This window comes from Gouania willdenowi, chromosome 22 (assembly GCF_900634775.1).
Source record: "Gouania willdenowi chromosome 22, fGouWil2.1, whole genome shotgun sequence".
Taxonomy (NCBI): Eukaryota; Metazoa; Chordata; class Actinopteri; order Blenniiformes; family Gobiesocidae; genus Gouania; species Gouania willdenowi.
The window spans coordinates 4,804,874-4,820,233 of record NC_041065.1 but is presented as its reverse complement, the minus strand read 5'-3'; the positions used below and the strand labels follow the sequence as shown (position 1 = coordinate 4,820,233).

Sequence of the window (15,360 nt, the reverse complement as noted above, 5' to 3'; positions counted from 1 at the left end):
GATATTGCCTCTTTGCAAATGTTTATGTTGTTCCCATTAAAGAAATCCACCACCTGTTGCTCCAGTGACTGCAGCTCTTCCCTCGGAGCGTCCTCCGTCGTCTCTGCTTTAGCTGCCGCACTGGCGTAGGTACGGTGTCGAGTCTTGATCCCAGTAATCACCAAATCGTCCCTCCACGTATACTGTACTGTTCCAGTTCATCAATCCTCTGCTCCAGCATAGAGATCCATGTGTCCTTTTCTCTCATTATGATTTTCAGTGTTGTTACTTCATTCACAAGTTTGAGCAGCTGCTCCTGTTGCGACGACTTCCTCCTCTCGCAGTTCCTCATCCTGGAATTTTTGCGTTGTTTAAATGTTTAAAAAAAGGCTGTTTTCAGAAATATTAACGTCAACAAAATGTTTGGGATAGCCATGGCATTCATTCTAACCTTGAAAGTAATCTCAAAAAGACATCGAGGGCACTTAATATACAAACGAAAGATTGGCAGCCCCATGTACCGCTCATTCTGAACAGTCTCTTTACAAGCATTGAACTTAACTAATTAATTAATTAATTGAAAGTTTCTCCCTCTAAAATTAGTTTGATAATATTTGTTATACTGTGTTACAAATAGTGTAGAGTATTAAGGATTAGTGCACAAAGTTACAAGGGCCAGCTCAGATATTTTTATGCAACATTTTATTTGAACTAGATTTATATTTGAGAAAATGAAAATATGGAATACAGTTGTTTGAGATTGTGTGTGACGTTTTAATTTGAAAAAGAATAATCATTATTTAAGCTCTTTGAACTTCCTGCCTCTTCCTGCACTTATGTCTATTTCTGATATTATGTATTGTTTTTTAAATACATGAATTAAAATAAATGAATAAATACAATTTAAAAAAATATATGATTTTAATCAGTCATTTATTTTAATTTTATTATTACTGGACGTTTCAGGCGACCCCACACGGGGCCAAGACTCCAATGTTGGAAAAACACGGGTTAAGTGTTGCACGCAGATATGTTTTTAAAGAGTCACAAGTATTTTCTAGAGCAAACACTGACAACATTGGAAACTAGAATATAAATAGAGCAGTTAATGTTCATGCTAGGTTAATGCTAATGCTCGGGTAATGTTATTGTTAGGTTAATGCTAATGCTATGGTTATGTCCCGAAATCCGCGAAGTAGTACTTTTTTTACAATTATTATACACGTGAGATCATGATAAATTAGATTATATCAGATTAGATCGTGTTAGATTATATGCAATAGATTATAATAAAATTATAATAGATTAGATCATAACATATTAAATTACATTAGATTGATACAGTAGGTTATATTGGATTATATTCGAACATATTAAATTAGACTAGATCACATTAATTAACATGCATTAGATTAGAATGAATTAGATAAAATCATATGGATTAAATCATAATAGATATGGTTATATTACATTATATTGGAACATATTTAGATAGACTTAGATTAGATCAGATTAGATATGGAACATTCTAAACCTTTTATTCCTACCTAAAACTCACTGGGTAAACTGGTCCAAAAAGCACATCAATGCGTTAACTTATAAAATATTACATATAATATTGTAAAAAAAGCCACATTCGGCCTTCAGTTTAGTGAGTTAAAAACAAGGCCGAATAGTAGCGTATGACGCAATCAAACAACCTGCAGTGATTGTGATTCGGAAAAGTGTGTGTGCATTGCTGCACACACATTTGGTCTCCATTTGGGAGACCAAATGGTGACATGTATGTGGCAGCAGCGCACCTTTGGATGATAGATCACCTGCGATGGGCAGAGCTCAGCGGGAGAGGAAAGGAGTTGATGCTGAAGCTCCCAGCAGCTCCCAGCAGCTCACACTTGACCAGAGCATGTGTGGAACCTAAGTAGACTATTGAGAGTGTGGCGATGGTGAGATAAAGCAATCAAAAAAATGGGGCAAGCAGTGACACTCTGCATGTCCAGGATGAGGAAGAAGTTGCGTGTGGGGAGAATGACGGGGGAGAGACTTGGAGGAAGGCCAAAATACAGTAAGAAATCAATTCAACTCTGACATAGATAGCAAAATAAGAATAATTTTGTCAAAAAAAAGCCCGGTCTCAGTGTTGTTTCTGTAGTTTTATAGTAGGAAACTAATGTTGAGGTGTCACTAAAGCCAAAATTTGCTTCATAATCACTAATAGGTTTTTTCAGAAAAAGACGTTTTTCTCAGCCTTTTGTCAAAAACTGGTGATTTGTGTGAAACTTGCCTCTATTCAACTGCTGATTACAGAAGAACAAAACAAGTTAGAAACAAAATTATTTTTTCTGATGAAAATAGAGTAATCTCAGCTGGCACTGAGGAGGATTATAATTATTTATTTTTAATTCTTGATTTGTATTTAACTACGGTATATCTGATCTACTTACGGTGATGCTGCTTTTAGTTGTTATGCTGCAAAGAAGTGGAACAAACTGCCAGCAGAGCTGAAGTCAGCATCCAATGTGAACATTTTTAAATCAAAGTTAAAGGCACTTTTTTTCTCTACTGCATATGATTGAGAGAGAGATTTTTTGTCATGTTGATGTCATGATGATTTTACTGATGATTTTAATTGATTTTACTGATGATTTTAATTGATTTTACTGATGATTTTAAATGTTCTATTGATTTTTAACAATTGAATGTTTTATCATGTAAAGCACATTGAGTTGCCTTGAGTATGAAATGTGCTATGCAAAATAAATTTGCCTTGCCTTGCCTTACAGTCTAACAAGCCTTAACCTAAACTATGTGCTTATCGCAAATTAATTCATTTATCAATTAAATATGAACCAGCAAACAACAGCGGCTCGCAATTCACTGAACAAAACAAGCATCAGAGAAAATGAGGCTGAAGTCGAGCTGATTAAAAAAAAAAAATATTTAAAAAAAATTGTATTCACTGCAATAATAAAGGAAGGACTCAAAAAATACTGATGAAAAAGGCAAATATGGGGTGATTAAATAAATTAATTTAAAAAAAAAAATTTAATTAAATAGTATTTGTTTTTTTTTTAATACAACTGTCAATACAATTGAAGTAAAGTGCAAATATAAATTCAGCCAGTGAATGCTCTTGCGGCCCCCATGGACCACAGGCTTAAAACAAACATTTTTTGACGGCCCTCTGGGAGGCGCTCACGGACCAACCATGAGACGGGGCCCTATGGTTAATGGTACGTTCACACCAAACGCGTTTTCACTTGTGTTGTTGGATGCTTGTGCTCATTGAATACAGACGCTTGTCACCAGTGTCGAAGATGCTCGGGACGCGCGCCCAACGCGTCGAGGGGAGGAGCTTCTCTGTTGCCGGTGGTGTTCATAAAATGGATGATATTGTGGAGATCAGTTACGTTCATAATTCACCCAGTGACTATGAAGTGGTGGGAAACATTGTGTTTCTGGTCAGATGTTTTTTGGTGTGGTTGAATGGAGAATAAAGTTTGGAGTTCCTTGCTGAACACGCCACCTCCGACTCCCGTTCATCGGCTCTACATTATCCAGAGAGTGGCTTGGCTTTATTTGCACCTCGGCGCCGTTTCTGGATTCACCAGAGCTGCGCTCGGACGAGAGTCGCTTTCAGCACTACTTCCGTCTCTCCCGTGCCCAGTTTGACGACCTGCTGACCCGCATCCCCTACCAGGACACCAACAATAGGTGCTCTATTCCAGCAGAAGTGCGCCTGTCCATCTGTCTCTGCCTCCTGTTAGTGTTTTTTTCTTCTCATTATTCTGAATACGTCACGGGTGGGGAATGCTCCTGATTGGTCGACGCGCCGCGATATGTCCCAAAAGTTCAACAATCCCAACTTCAACGTCGGCCGCGTTGAAGGCGCCGGACGCATGTAAAAAGCGTTTGGTGAGAACGCGCCATAAGAATCACTGATCTAAGGCATTTCTGTAAGTCCATCTAAGTTTAATTTGTAATTTTGTTGAGTATAACTATGGTACATTTTATTTTTAAGTGTTGTATGTGGGTATATGTTGACATATAAAACTATGTTTTCATTTCTTTTTCTTTCATTTCATTATATTATTCTGGAAACCTACATGTAAAAGAGGGTGATCAAACCTCAAAGAAACATTTTCTGTTTTTCCATTTTTATTTCGTTACACTTAATTGTTTTTTTTTTTTTTTATTTCTCTCTGAGTTTTGTTTTAAGAAAGATGACTTGTAAAGACCACAGGCATCTATTTACTTTATTATTTTATCTGTCAAATTGTGTTTTATTCCACCCTTTGCAAACTGTGTGTGATTGTTCAAACAAAAATACAGCGAAAAAAAAAAAATGTCCAAATGAAATATAAATATAGCAAAGTTTTACTCCCAAAAAGGTTGCAGGGTTGCAGAAGGAAAACTATGGAAATGCTTAAAGGATGAAATAAAACAACCGTGGGCGACCGTGGCTCAGGTGGTAGTGGGTCGTCTTCTGATCGAGAGGTTGGGGGTTCGATCCCAGTACCTGACTATGTGTCGAAGTGTCCTTGAGCAAGACACTGAACCCTAAGTTGCTTCCAGTGGTCGACTAGTGCCTTGCTTGGCAGTCCTGTCCCACTGGTGTGTGAATGTGAGAGTGATTGGGTGAATGAGCTGATATGTAAAGCGCTTTGAGACTGCTTCAGTGTGGTGATAAAGCGCTATATAAATCAAGTCCATTTACCAACAAAGCAGCAACAAAAACCAGTTTAAAAAGCTTTTTAAATCATATATTGTTAGTAAGTATAAGACAGAAGTGCAACAATTTTACCTGTGACAGCAATAATTTATAATAGATATATAATGGTATAAAAAATATTAATATTTACTCAATAAACATAACAAAAAGGTATATATTAGGATCGAGTATATTGTGAATTGTAATGTGGCCACACCATATATTTTATTTAAAATGTCATTTATGAAATTTGTGGAGTAAATATTAAATAGTAAAATATGTACAGTATATGTGTATATATGTATGTATATGTATATATTAGGGGTGGGGAAAAAATCGATTCACATAATCGATTCGTAAACTTCAAAAATCGATTTTTAAAAATAGTTTTTTAAAATTCACTTCATTTTTTTTAATTTTTTTATTGTAAGTTAAACAATACAAGTAGAAACACAAAAATCAAACAACAACAAAAACAGACAAAGTACTGGATGAAAGCAGTTATACAGTACATATGTATATAAATATATATTTGATGTGCATGTATAAACTGCATATATACAACTATGTAGACTATATACTAAATGTGTATAGTAACAATAGTAATATTTGTTTCCATATATTTTTTGTAATATTATCTGGAGAACCTAGTTCAGTTTTTTGTGAAGGTGTAGCTGTGTAACTTACACCCTTTCAGCTGATTACTGAGACAATTAGTGTTGTTTGTTCTGTTTTTGTTCTTCTGAATAAAAATTCTAATTAAAAAGTCAGAGGAAGATCTTGGTTTAGATTCATAATATCTCTGTTTGTGATGGATGGATTTCCAGTGGGTGGCAGGTTTTTGTCTGAATTAGTTTTTTTTTTTTTTTATTTTAATTTGAAGGGGATTTATTTGCCCCCTAACACTAGGTGGTGGTAATTTGTTACTTTTACTAATTAGTTATTGTTTTTTAGCAAGTATTCAGATTTACATTATTTATAATTAATTTAATATAAATGATATAAAAACCATTTTCACAGACCTGTGCCATGAGGGCTGCCACCTCCAGAGCCAGCTCTTTGTTCACAGGAAACCGGCCCTGCTGAACTTCATCACTGACTTGGTAGGCCAACAGGAGGCGCTCTCGCTCTGTCTCTCCTTTCACCTGAGATCTGAAACAAAGTAGAGAGAACCCAGTCATTACACCTGACTTTAGAGGCAATAACCAGAGGTGTAAAGAGTACTGATATATTCTAGTACGTAAGTAGAAGGACTGTTACTTGAGTAAGTCATACATAAAATACTCAGGTACAAGTAAAAAGTAGCTCAATGAAATAGTAAAAGTTACTATCGTTACTTTCACCACCCTTGTCTATGTTTGGTAATAAATCTTGCCACGGTTCCCTTTCATACATAACATCTTATGTATAAACTTAAAAAAGAAGAGACCAAATCTTATACAATTGGAACTTAATGTATTTTCCACAAAGGCATCTGTATAAAATAAAAGGTTTTGTCAAAATGTACCATTTTTTTTTTAAACATAACACCAAAGAGTTCAATTTAAAATTAAAATAAAAACAAATCAATACAATTTAATTTAATTTCTGAATTCTAAAACAGTCCCAAGCCAATTGTCATAATAATTTAATCAGTAATGGTTGGGTGTAGAAATGTAATGATTTACTTTACTTGTTTTCAAATGTACCTAAGTACAAGTAAAATTACTGATTTAGAAATATACTCAAAAAAGTACAAGTACCATAAAAGCAACTCAATTACAGGAACGTGAGTACTTGTAATCTATTACTTTCACCTCTGACAATTACCATTTCAATCACTTTTACAAATGCAGGAAATCTAAAATAAACTGTTAAAATTCTACATCACAATGTTCTAAATTTGAGCTTTAAAGTCCGTGTAAAGCAAATTCTGACATTTTCTTCTAAACACATTAAATGGGTCATAAATGTAGAAATCAAGGACGCGTTGCGTAAAGGAGCCATCATTAGCATAAACCTGACCCTGCTGCTTAAGCTCAGTAAACTTCCGTGGCCTCCAGCGGACGCAATTCGGCCCCTAGCCAAAAACAAACCACATATTTAGACTCAGGGGAATAAAACGCTTCCGCTGGTGCTACATTTTTCATAAAATGAGCAATTTTATACACCATGTACAGTTGTTCGCTTCTATCAGGCGCCGTTTTGACTCAACCGGGCAGGGATGCACATATTTTGGGCGGAGCAGACCTTTCCGCTGACACTTCTTTGGTCCGATCACTTTTGGAAGCACTATTGACGCTGGAGCCGCTTTCACATTGTTCTCTCCCATAGACACAGTAAGGAGGCGGCACCTTTCCCGCGAGTGGGCGTGGTTTCAGCGCCTCTAACTGACATGCCCCCAGCATCTCAGAGCAGAGAGAAGTGCTTGTTTTTCAATGATTTTGAAACCTCATTATTCATATTTAGCGATTTTTGTGTCATTATGTCAATGACGCATGTTTCTGTGGTGTGACAAACTCATAACACAAAAGCTCCTGTTGAAACAAATCAAATCTTACCTGCTCTTGTATGTAAGTCGAACAATACGCCCTCCCTTGTTCTTCCCAGGATGCATCTCTTTTAAAGTCTGTTCCCATTTGGAAATGACATCACAGATCTGACAAAAGAGATTCAGATCAGTTTCCAGCCATAGGCATTAATACTGGATGAGCGTGCGTGTGTGTGTGTGTGTGTGTGTGTGTGTGTGTTGACCTACGGTCCTACCTTGGCTGAGGGCTGCAGGCTGTGCTGCAGGTCTTTTCCTGATGGATCATCCGTGAAGAGAGCGAAACCCATCAGCTGAGGCTTCCTCATTCCTATCCTCTGGTTCAGCGTGCTGAGGAACTCCTCTACAGTCGTGGAGCCATCGAATCCCACCACCTTTATGAGACACACCCCCTTTAACCATATTTAACCAGCTTCCACTGTCCACCTCTGAATGTGTGGCATGTAGTTCTGATGCAATAACTGTGCCAGGAGATTAGAAATACTGTCTGACAGCAGTGCATAGAAGCTAAAGATGCACTGATCAATACTGTGATCAGTCCCAAACAGAGTGATACTTAGTTAAATGTGACATCTTTCTGGTGTAAAAGAGTTCAAATCTAATGTGATTCCACTTGTTATCAACACATATCGCTAAAACCGATTAATCCTACAGTCATTGAAAGCATCACCTTTGCAGATTTGGGTCAAACACTAGGGGAATAGCAGAACTTTTGTAATGCTGTCTCCCTGGTAAGTGCACAGGTTATGCTATTTTTTTGTATTAATTACCCTAATTTTATTATTAAGGGGAAAACACACAAAACCCAGTGGGAAAATTAATTACACACAAACATGTCATGTACATCCAACATACGACCATAGAGAAGAGACACAGAAAACTGGTGGGTTTTACACTAAAGGTGCCCCTCTCCATTTATCCAGGATTGGGACTGGCACACAGGAACACACTGAGTGAGTCCTTTTGCTGCTGGATTCCCACCACCACACCATGTTAGAGGTTAGTTTGTTAGTGGGTTACTTCTTAGTAGTAATAGTACGTAGTATCAGTGTGCGTGCCGCTCAGACGCTCCTCCCTCTCACGTCTCGTTTGGTCTAATTTGTGTTGATTTCAAAATGAAAATAAACGTTTTGAAACGTAATTATCAAAGAAGTTAAAATTAAAAATTAGTTACTATGAAAAAACTATATTATTCATAATAAACAATATTAAATAATGATAAAGTAATATAATGATAATATAGCAATACTAATAATACAATGAGAATACCATTAACTAATATAAAATAATAAAAAAGAGAATATAATGGTAATTATAAGAATAGCAATAACATTAATACAGTAGTAGTACAATTAAACAATAACTATAATAATAATAATAGCAATAACAAAACATAATGAGAATCCAGTAAATATAATACAATAATAAACAACATAAAACAATAAGGTAACAGCAATAAAAATTATACAGTGAGAATACCAGTAACTATAAGATAAAAGAATAAAAAATAATAATTGCAATAACAATAATATAGTAGTAGTACAATTAGATAGGGATATAATATAAATAGTGAAAGTGGTAATAATAGCAATGTTATAATAATAATAGTAATAACAAAATAACATAAGAATCTAGTAACTATAATGTGATAAAAAAGCAATAATAAATAATAATAATAATATTAAATAATGATAAAGTAATATAATGATAATATAGCAATCCTAATAATACAATGAGAAAACCAGTAACTATGATATAAAATAATTAAAAAAAAGAATATGAGAATATAATGGTATTTATAAGAATATCAAAAACATTAATGTAGTAGTTGTACAATTGTACAATAATAACATTAATAATAATGGCAATAAAATAACATAATGAGAATCTAGTAACTATAATACAATAGTTAACAACATAAAACAGCAAAGTAATAACAATAATATTAATAATAATACCAGTAACTATAAGATAAAAGAATAATTAAAAATAATAATAGAAGAATAGCAAAAACATGAATACAATACTAGTACAAATAGATAAATAATATTAATAGTGAAAGTAATAATAGTAATATTATAATAATTATAACTTAATATTGACACTAAAACATTCTGCAAATATATCTTGAGTCACTGTCAATCTTTACTTCATACAAAACTACAGTACGCCAGTTAAGTCAACTATTCCTCAGCATGCATATACTATACATGTCTATACTGTACACCCACTCGACCAACAGAGAAAGTTGGTCACACCAGTGCCACCACTGGATAAGTTTGTGTAGAGCCCTGATAATAATAAATATGTTGATAGTGATAAAATATTAATAGTGAAAGTAGTACTAGTAATACAAGTAATGTTATAATATTAATAGTAATAATTGCAAAAACAAAATAATACACTAAAAACAATAATAATAAACAATATTAAATAATCATAAGGTAATAGAATGATAATATAGCAATGCTAATAATACAATGAGAACACCAGTAACTATAAAACATATATAATGGTAATTATAAGAATAGCAATAACTTTAATACAATAGTAGTAAGATTATACAATAACATTAGCAATAACAAAATATTATAATGAAAATCCAGTAACTATAATACAATAACATAAAATAATAAGGTAATAGCAATAATAAAAATAATACAATGAGAATACCAGTAACTATAAGATAAAAAAAATAATTAAAAAAAAAGAATATTATAAGAATAGCAATAACAATAATACAGTAGTAGTACCATTAGATAGAGATAATAATAGTGAAAGTAGTAATAATAGTAATGGTAATAATAATAATAGAAATAATAAAAATAACAAAATAATTTAATGAATACCAGTAACTATAAGATAAAACAATAATAAGAATGACTAATATGTAGCTTAGCTTTCTTAACTGTCGCCATTAAAAAGATGTGCATGTTAACACTGACTTTGCAGGTTTTTCCGGGGATTTTCCCTGTGCGCTATAAAGGACGTGACTACTCCTGTGTGTGGTGCTCTGCTACGGAGTAAAAGCCTCACGCGCTTTTGTTTTGCTTACGTGGTGAAAATATGAGCGTTTCTAATGCTGTGTGCACGGATACACATGATGTTTACTTACCAGAATAGTACGTACCACTTTTCCGCTCTAAAAACTGTGATACACAATACAATTGCTGGTTACATGGAGCTGGTTCATCTTCAACAAACACGTAGTTCAACAAACAATACTAACAAAATAGTGAATGATATGTTATTATATACAGATATAAAGTGATAATAACACACTTACAACAGTCCCTGCCGATTGATTAACGTGGATGCCAATAGATGAGTAGCAGTTGATCACAGTTCATCTGTTTCGCCATCAAGATGGATCCCGGAAGTCGTCTCTCAACAGATAGTGCGCTAGCGCCCCCTCACACTCTGAGGTCAAAAGATGAATAGGTTTCATTTCTGGGCCGTCCAGAAGTGAAATAAAATTAAAATAAACATTTGGAAATGACCAAATTACTCCAAAATAACAGATACACACGGGGTATTTGGAACCCGTTGACTAAGTTTCAGGTCGAACACACACACACACACACACACACACACACACACACACACACACACACACAGACCATCCTGAAATTAAAGTATAGACTAGTACAGTGCCCGTCGGAAGTATGCATTCATGTGGGAGCATAAGTACAGTTGTCAATTAGGGCCAAATGAGAATATGTTTGAAGGTTGGATGTACAAAGAGGTGTACATACTCTGTACTCTGTAGTGTTATGAAGGGGTTTTTTTGCAGGTGCAAAGTAAAATAGCGTGTGCAGTTTTCCTGGTTTAATTTTATGGGACATGTGCATGATAAATGTGTATGTTGTTTTTCATACTCATTTTTATATTTTTTTTGTTTGATGTATTTATTATTTATTTTTATTTTTTTAACTCGAATTTGCAAAATAAAAATAATCTTTATCTACAAATTTGATAAATCAATTAAATCGATTTTTTGTCCAGCCCTACTATGGACACTAATTCATGATAGAGGTAAACGCAAACCTAACTGGGATTGTTGGTATAAACCTTAATAGTGTTATAATCAATATTATACATTTTAATCACATTATCATAAACATTATTATCATTATCTTTATGGGCATGTGCTACCTACGATGCTGGTTAACTTCTTACAGGGGTAAATCACCATGGTAATTTATGCTAAATAGCTAACCAGGTTGGGACCAGGTTAAGTGCTAGAATAAAATATTGAGCAAGTACAAAAGCCCCGCCTACTGACCAATCAGTTCTCTTGGAGAATGACCTGCCCAAGAATGGACAGGTCATTTTCTGGACATGCTGCTGCTGCGTGAATCTGATCCGACAGCTGACAGGAAAGAAAGAATGGATAGATGCAATCCCTAATTTACACGATGACATTCTCATGGAAAGATATAGATTTTTATCTAAAGGTGGACGGTCCAAAATTATTCAGCTGATAAATGCCTCGCTTTTTAACTGATAAATTACTTCATTAATTAATCAATTAATGATGCATTAATGCATTAATTAATGCATTATTTTATTAATATTTGCTGTTTGTGACACTGAAAGCCTCAGTCCTGTAAGATAATACAGGCTGTATAAAATATGAATATTGTCCACCTTATGATGTAGACTGAGCTGTATGAACGCAGCATCAGACCCACAGACTGCACCCTAAATGAGGCGGATAAGTGGATAGAAACTGTGCCTTAGTATTTATTCGCCCATGAATAAATATTGTATAATCTCACAAAACAGTCATCAATTCTCTGCCTGCATTCATTTCTGACTGCTTTTGCTGCAGCAACAGTGTTGTTTTTGGTCTGAATTATGGATTTTAAATCTTCATATTTTTAAAGAATAATTTCTGGATTGTGACATAAGTTGCTCTGCACGGTTCCTCCGTGTTTGTGATTGGTCTGACACTGAAAACAGACACAAGGATTATATTACGCACACATAGTTTTGTTACACTAATTGCCCCATATGAAATCTCCACCTGTTTAATGTGAGCGCACACGCAGCCAGGTTAAAATCACCTGGGTTAAGTTAACATGTTGATAGCCAGCTTTGTAGTACAGCTGCTCTGTGACAAATCATTTTTGGTAAGGTGAAGCCCACTGAGGGAGAGATATCCTGGATATACTTATCCAGCATTGTCGTATTAGCCCTATATCTTACAATCCTATTAATTCTGAATTTTGATTAAGGTAGGATTTTACCAAGATTCTATTTCATGATGGAGGAATTACAACAGTTATCATATAGATATATATTAAATTACATATGCAGCGAGTTTGCTCCCAACCACGCTATTAGCTCCACTGGCTTAATAAATCCTGTTTGTTAATCACCACTCAATTACTTTACTTTACTTTGAGATTCAAAATGACTTTGTTTCTAGGAGAAGTGAGTTTCCATGGGAAAGATGAGCATGTTATAGTAACAGTGTGTTTCTTCTTTTTTTTTCATATCCCATTTTGTGAGGGTTGAGTCTCTGAAATCTGATTATATCGTCATTTTTTGCAGGAGTAACTACAGGGTCCTCAGTGGGTTAGAGATGTAACAATGTGAGGTAAAAACTGGGTCAGGGCACACATTACAACAGCATTAGAATGTTTCTTTGCTGTGCCGGAACAAACAAGGATTACTTCACGTTTTATTATGCACATGGAGAGTTACTCTGTGAGTGAATGTATCTGAGTGTGTTTAGGTAATATCGTATGTGCCAAGGAATTTTGGTACTCTTGTGATTCCACAGGTTTGTAGCTCTCACATGACCTCGTGTGTGTGCGTCCTCTTTTTGAAGTACAACTATTCTGTCTAATTATATGTAATGAATAAAAAAATTATCGTAAAAACATTACATTTGTAAAGAATAAATCAACATGTCTTATTCTCCTTTACGAAGGAAATAAGATGTGACTGTAATTAAGAAAATTAACAAAAGAGTAGAATGGAGATAGAGGAAAGTCAACAGAAGCTACGTTGCCAGATTGGGTTTAAAGTGTCTGAAGGAGGCGGTATAGGTGACACTGGTGGATTTTTGACATGTAATGAGCATACCTGTCAAGTATCCCGTTTTAGCCGAGAAACTCCCGTATTTTACCCCTCTTTCCCGCCATCGTCCCGTATTAGTATTTTCCCGTAAATATCCCGTATTTTAATGTAATAATAATGAAAAGATGCCTTACTAAACTGAGCGCCGTCACGAGCCTCGCGAGAACTACCACCTGAAATAACCTGAGTGACAGTTCTCGCGAGATTAGTGCCGACAGTGGCAACAAACCCGGAAACAACTCAGAAAAGAGATGAATGAATGAAGACGTTCTGGCGAAAAAAACAAAGAACTCGTGCAAATATGTTGGAAACCGGAACAGAGAGTTTATCTTCCTAAAGAGCAGCAGGATGGGACACAGTTACACATTCTGTTAGATTAATAACTGAGATTTTAGCGTCTACCACGGGGAAAGGAATGACGTAAGTCACCATGAAAAATCAGCCAATCACAAGCTCCACAAATATACACTGCTTTATAAAGTGTTAAAGGATGTAAAGTCTGTAATAAATGTGTCCAATAAGTAATTAGTGAAAACCAGAGAACCACATGAGTGAGCATGAGAAATTAAAATAAAATAAAATGTACATGTCTAACTTAAACACAAGCAACGTGAAATTAACAGTAAATATGCAACGTGTTGACTTGTATGTGAACTGTAAGTATATGAAATAAACACGTGCTTAATATATCCATTTATGTTTTAATTTAGGCTGTTTTATAATTTAGGAATTCGGGCTGGGTGATATATCGAGATTTAAGATGTATCGAGTTTTCTATTATATATAATAGCTTATTTGTATCAAAATACTAGTTTTAAGACTACCTGCTAACTGCTTTTACTTCTCAGAACAGAGTCCTAACTCAGAGCTTCCCCATAACAAGCCATATTACAGATTACATATCACTCACACATGCTGTCCCTTACAGGAGAAAAAACCAAATGTTGCACATATTGTGCAGCTGTTTGTTAGTAAATGAGCATTTTGGATCAGCAAAATTAACCCAGAATTCTCTTTCTTCTCAGACTTCATTCAAAATAAAGTTATCTAGATTTATATCATTTATCACCATTTTGAGAAAAAATATTGAGATATAAGTTTTGGTCCATATTGCCCAGCCCTAGTAGGAATGTTCACAGCATTTTAATGTTAATAAAGGTTGACCTACCAGATTCTAATCATATAATTGTATTTAGTAAGTGGTTGACAAGTGGCTATTTTAGATTCCTTGTACATCTATCTTAAAATATAAGGGATACTGGAGCTTGGTTGGGCGGGTGGGACGGCTCGTAGTGGGAGCCAGAAAATTTCCCTTATTTTCAAATCCAAAACTTGACAGGTATGGTAATGAGTGGAGTTACCGGTTCTATCTGGCAGCAAGTGCTTATGGCTATTGGATGAGATGCTTCAAACGCTGACACATTGTTGAATAGAAAAAGTACAGTAAATAAACAGGAGACACTCAATAAACTGGATTCCGGTTTGTCAGTTTAAGAGGTTTGAAATTATTTTTTTTAAAAACCTGTTTTTATAGCTTTAGTAGCACAGACAACCAATTAGTGCTAACTTCAGCTACCTCTTTTAATTTTACATCATTAATTTAATGCAGACGAGACGAACAAATGTGTTAAGAAGTTACTGTCAGAGGTTATCCACCAGAAAACAGCTGCTGTTTTAACATTCAGAAAATAACCAGTTTGTATGTGAAGATACTGTGAAAATACTAAAAATAAAATATGTTTTGGGGATCAATATTCTCAGAAAAGGAGATTATATTTTCACTTAAAAGTATTAACCTGAGACACCGACTGTACACTGTCATCTAGCCATCACTTTATGGCTTTTTATCAAACTTGCAAATATCCTAACACTTTGTCACTTTTACTTTTCCAGTTTTTATCCTGATATATCAACTATAACAAAATAAATCTGACCTTGTACCTAAAATATCCCATCCACCCTACAGATGCCATAACACAGAGATGATGAATGTCATCTGTCAGTAGGGGTGTGAAAAAAAAAAAAATGATTTCACGATATATCACATTTTTTT

At 34.7% G+C, this 15,360-nt stretch overlaps 2 protein-coding genes across 3 annotated transcripts in view; both read right to left on the bottom strand.

Annotated features, from left to right (window-relative positions):
• Positions 1 to 15,360, bottom strand: part of LOC114456180 (titin homolog) — a 76,328-nt gene that overhangs the window by 32,813 nt on the left and 28,155 nt on the right. The gene's annotated exons all lie outside the window — the stretch shown is intronic.
• Positions 54 to 10,630, bottom strand: LOC114456182 (pleckstrin homology domain-containing family H member 1-like). The gene is made up of 5 exons (XM_028437795.1): positions 10,504 to 10,630; positions 7,436 to 7,591; positions 7,231 to 7,328; positions 5,713 to 5,842; positions 54 to 332 (listed from the first exon to the last, which is right to left on the bottom strand). The coding sequence occupies exons 2-5, from the start codon at positions 7,523 to 7,525 to the stop codon at positions 270 to 272; spliced, it is 381 nt and encodes a 126-aa protein (XP_028293596.1). The 5' UTR covers positions 7,526 to 7,591; positions 10,504 to 10,630; the 3' UTR covers positions 54 to 269.

Excerpts from the sequence above, each read along its gene's own strand:
- LOC114456182 (XM_028437795.1), bottom strand. The coding sequence starts at position 7,525 with ATGAGGAAGCCTCAGCTGATGGGTTTCGCTCTCTTCACGGATGATCCA. Across the intron at positions 5,843-7,230 it reads CGACTTACATACAAGAGCAG|ATCTCAGGTGAAAGGAGAGA; the intron begins GTAAGATTTGAT and ends ACTTTGTTTCAG. Across the intron at positions 333-5,712 it reads TGGCAGCCCTCATGGCACAG|GATGAGGAACTGCGAGAGGA; the intron begins GTCTGTGAAAAT and ends CAAAAATTCCAG.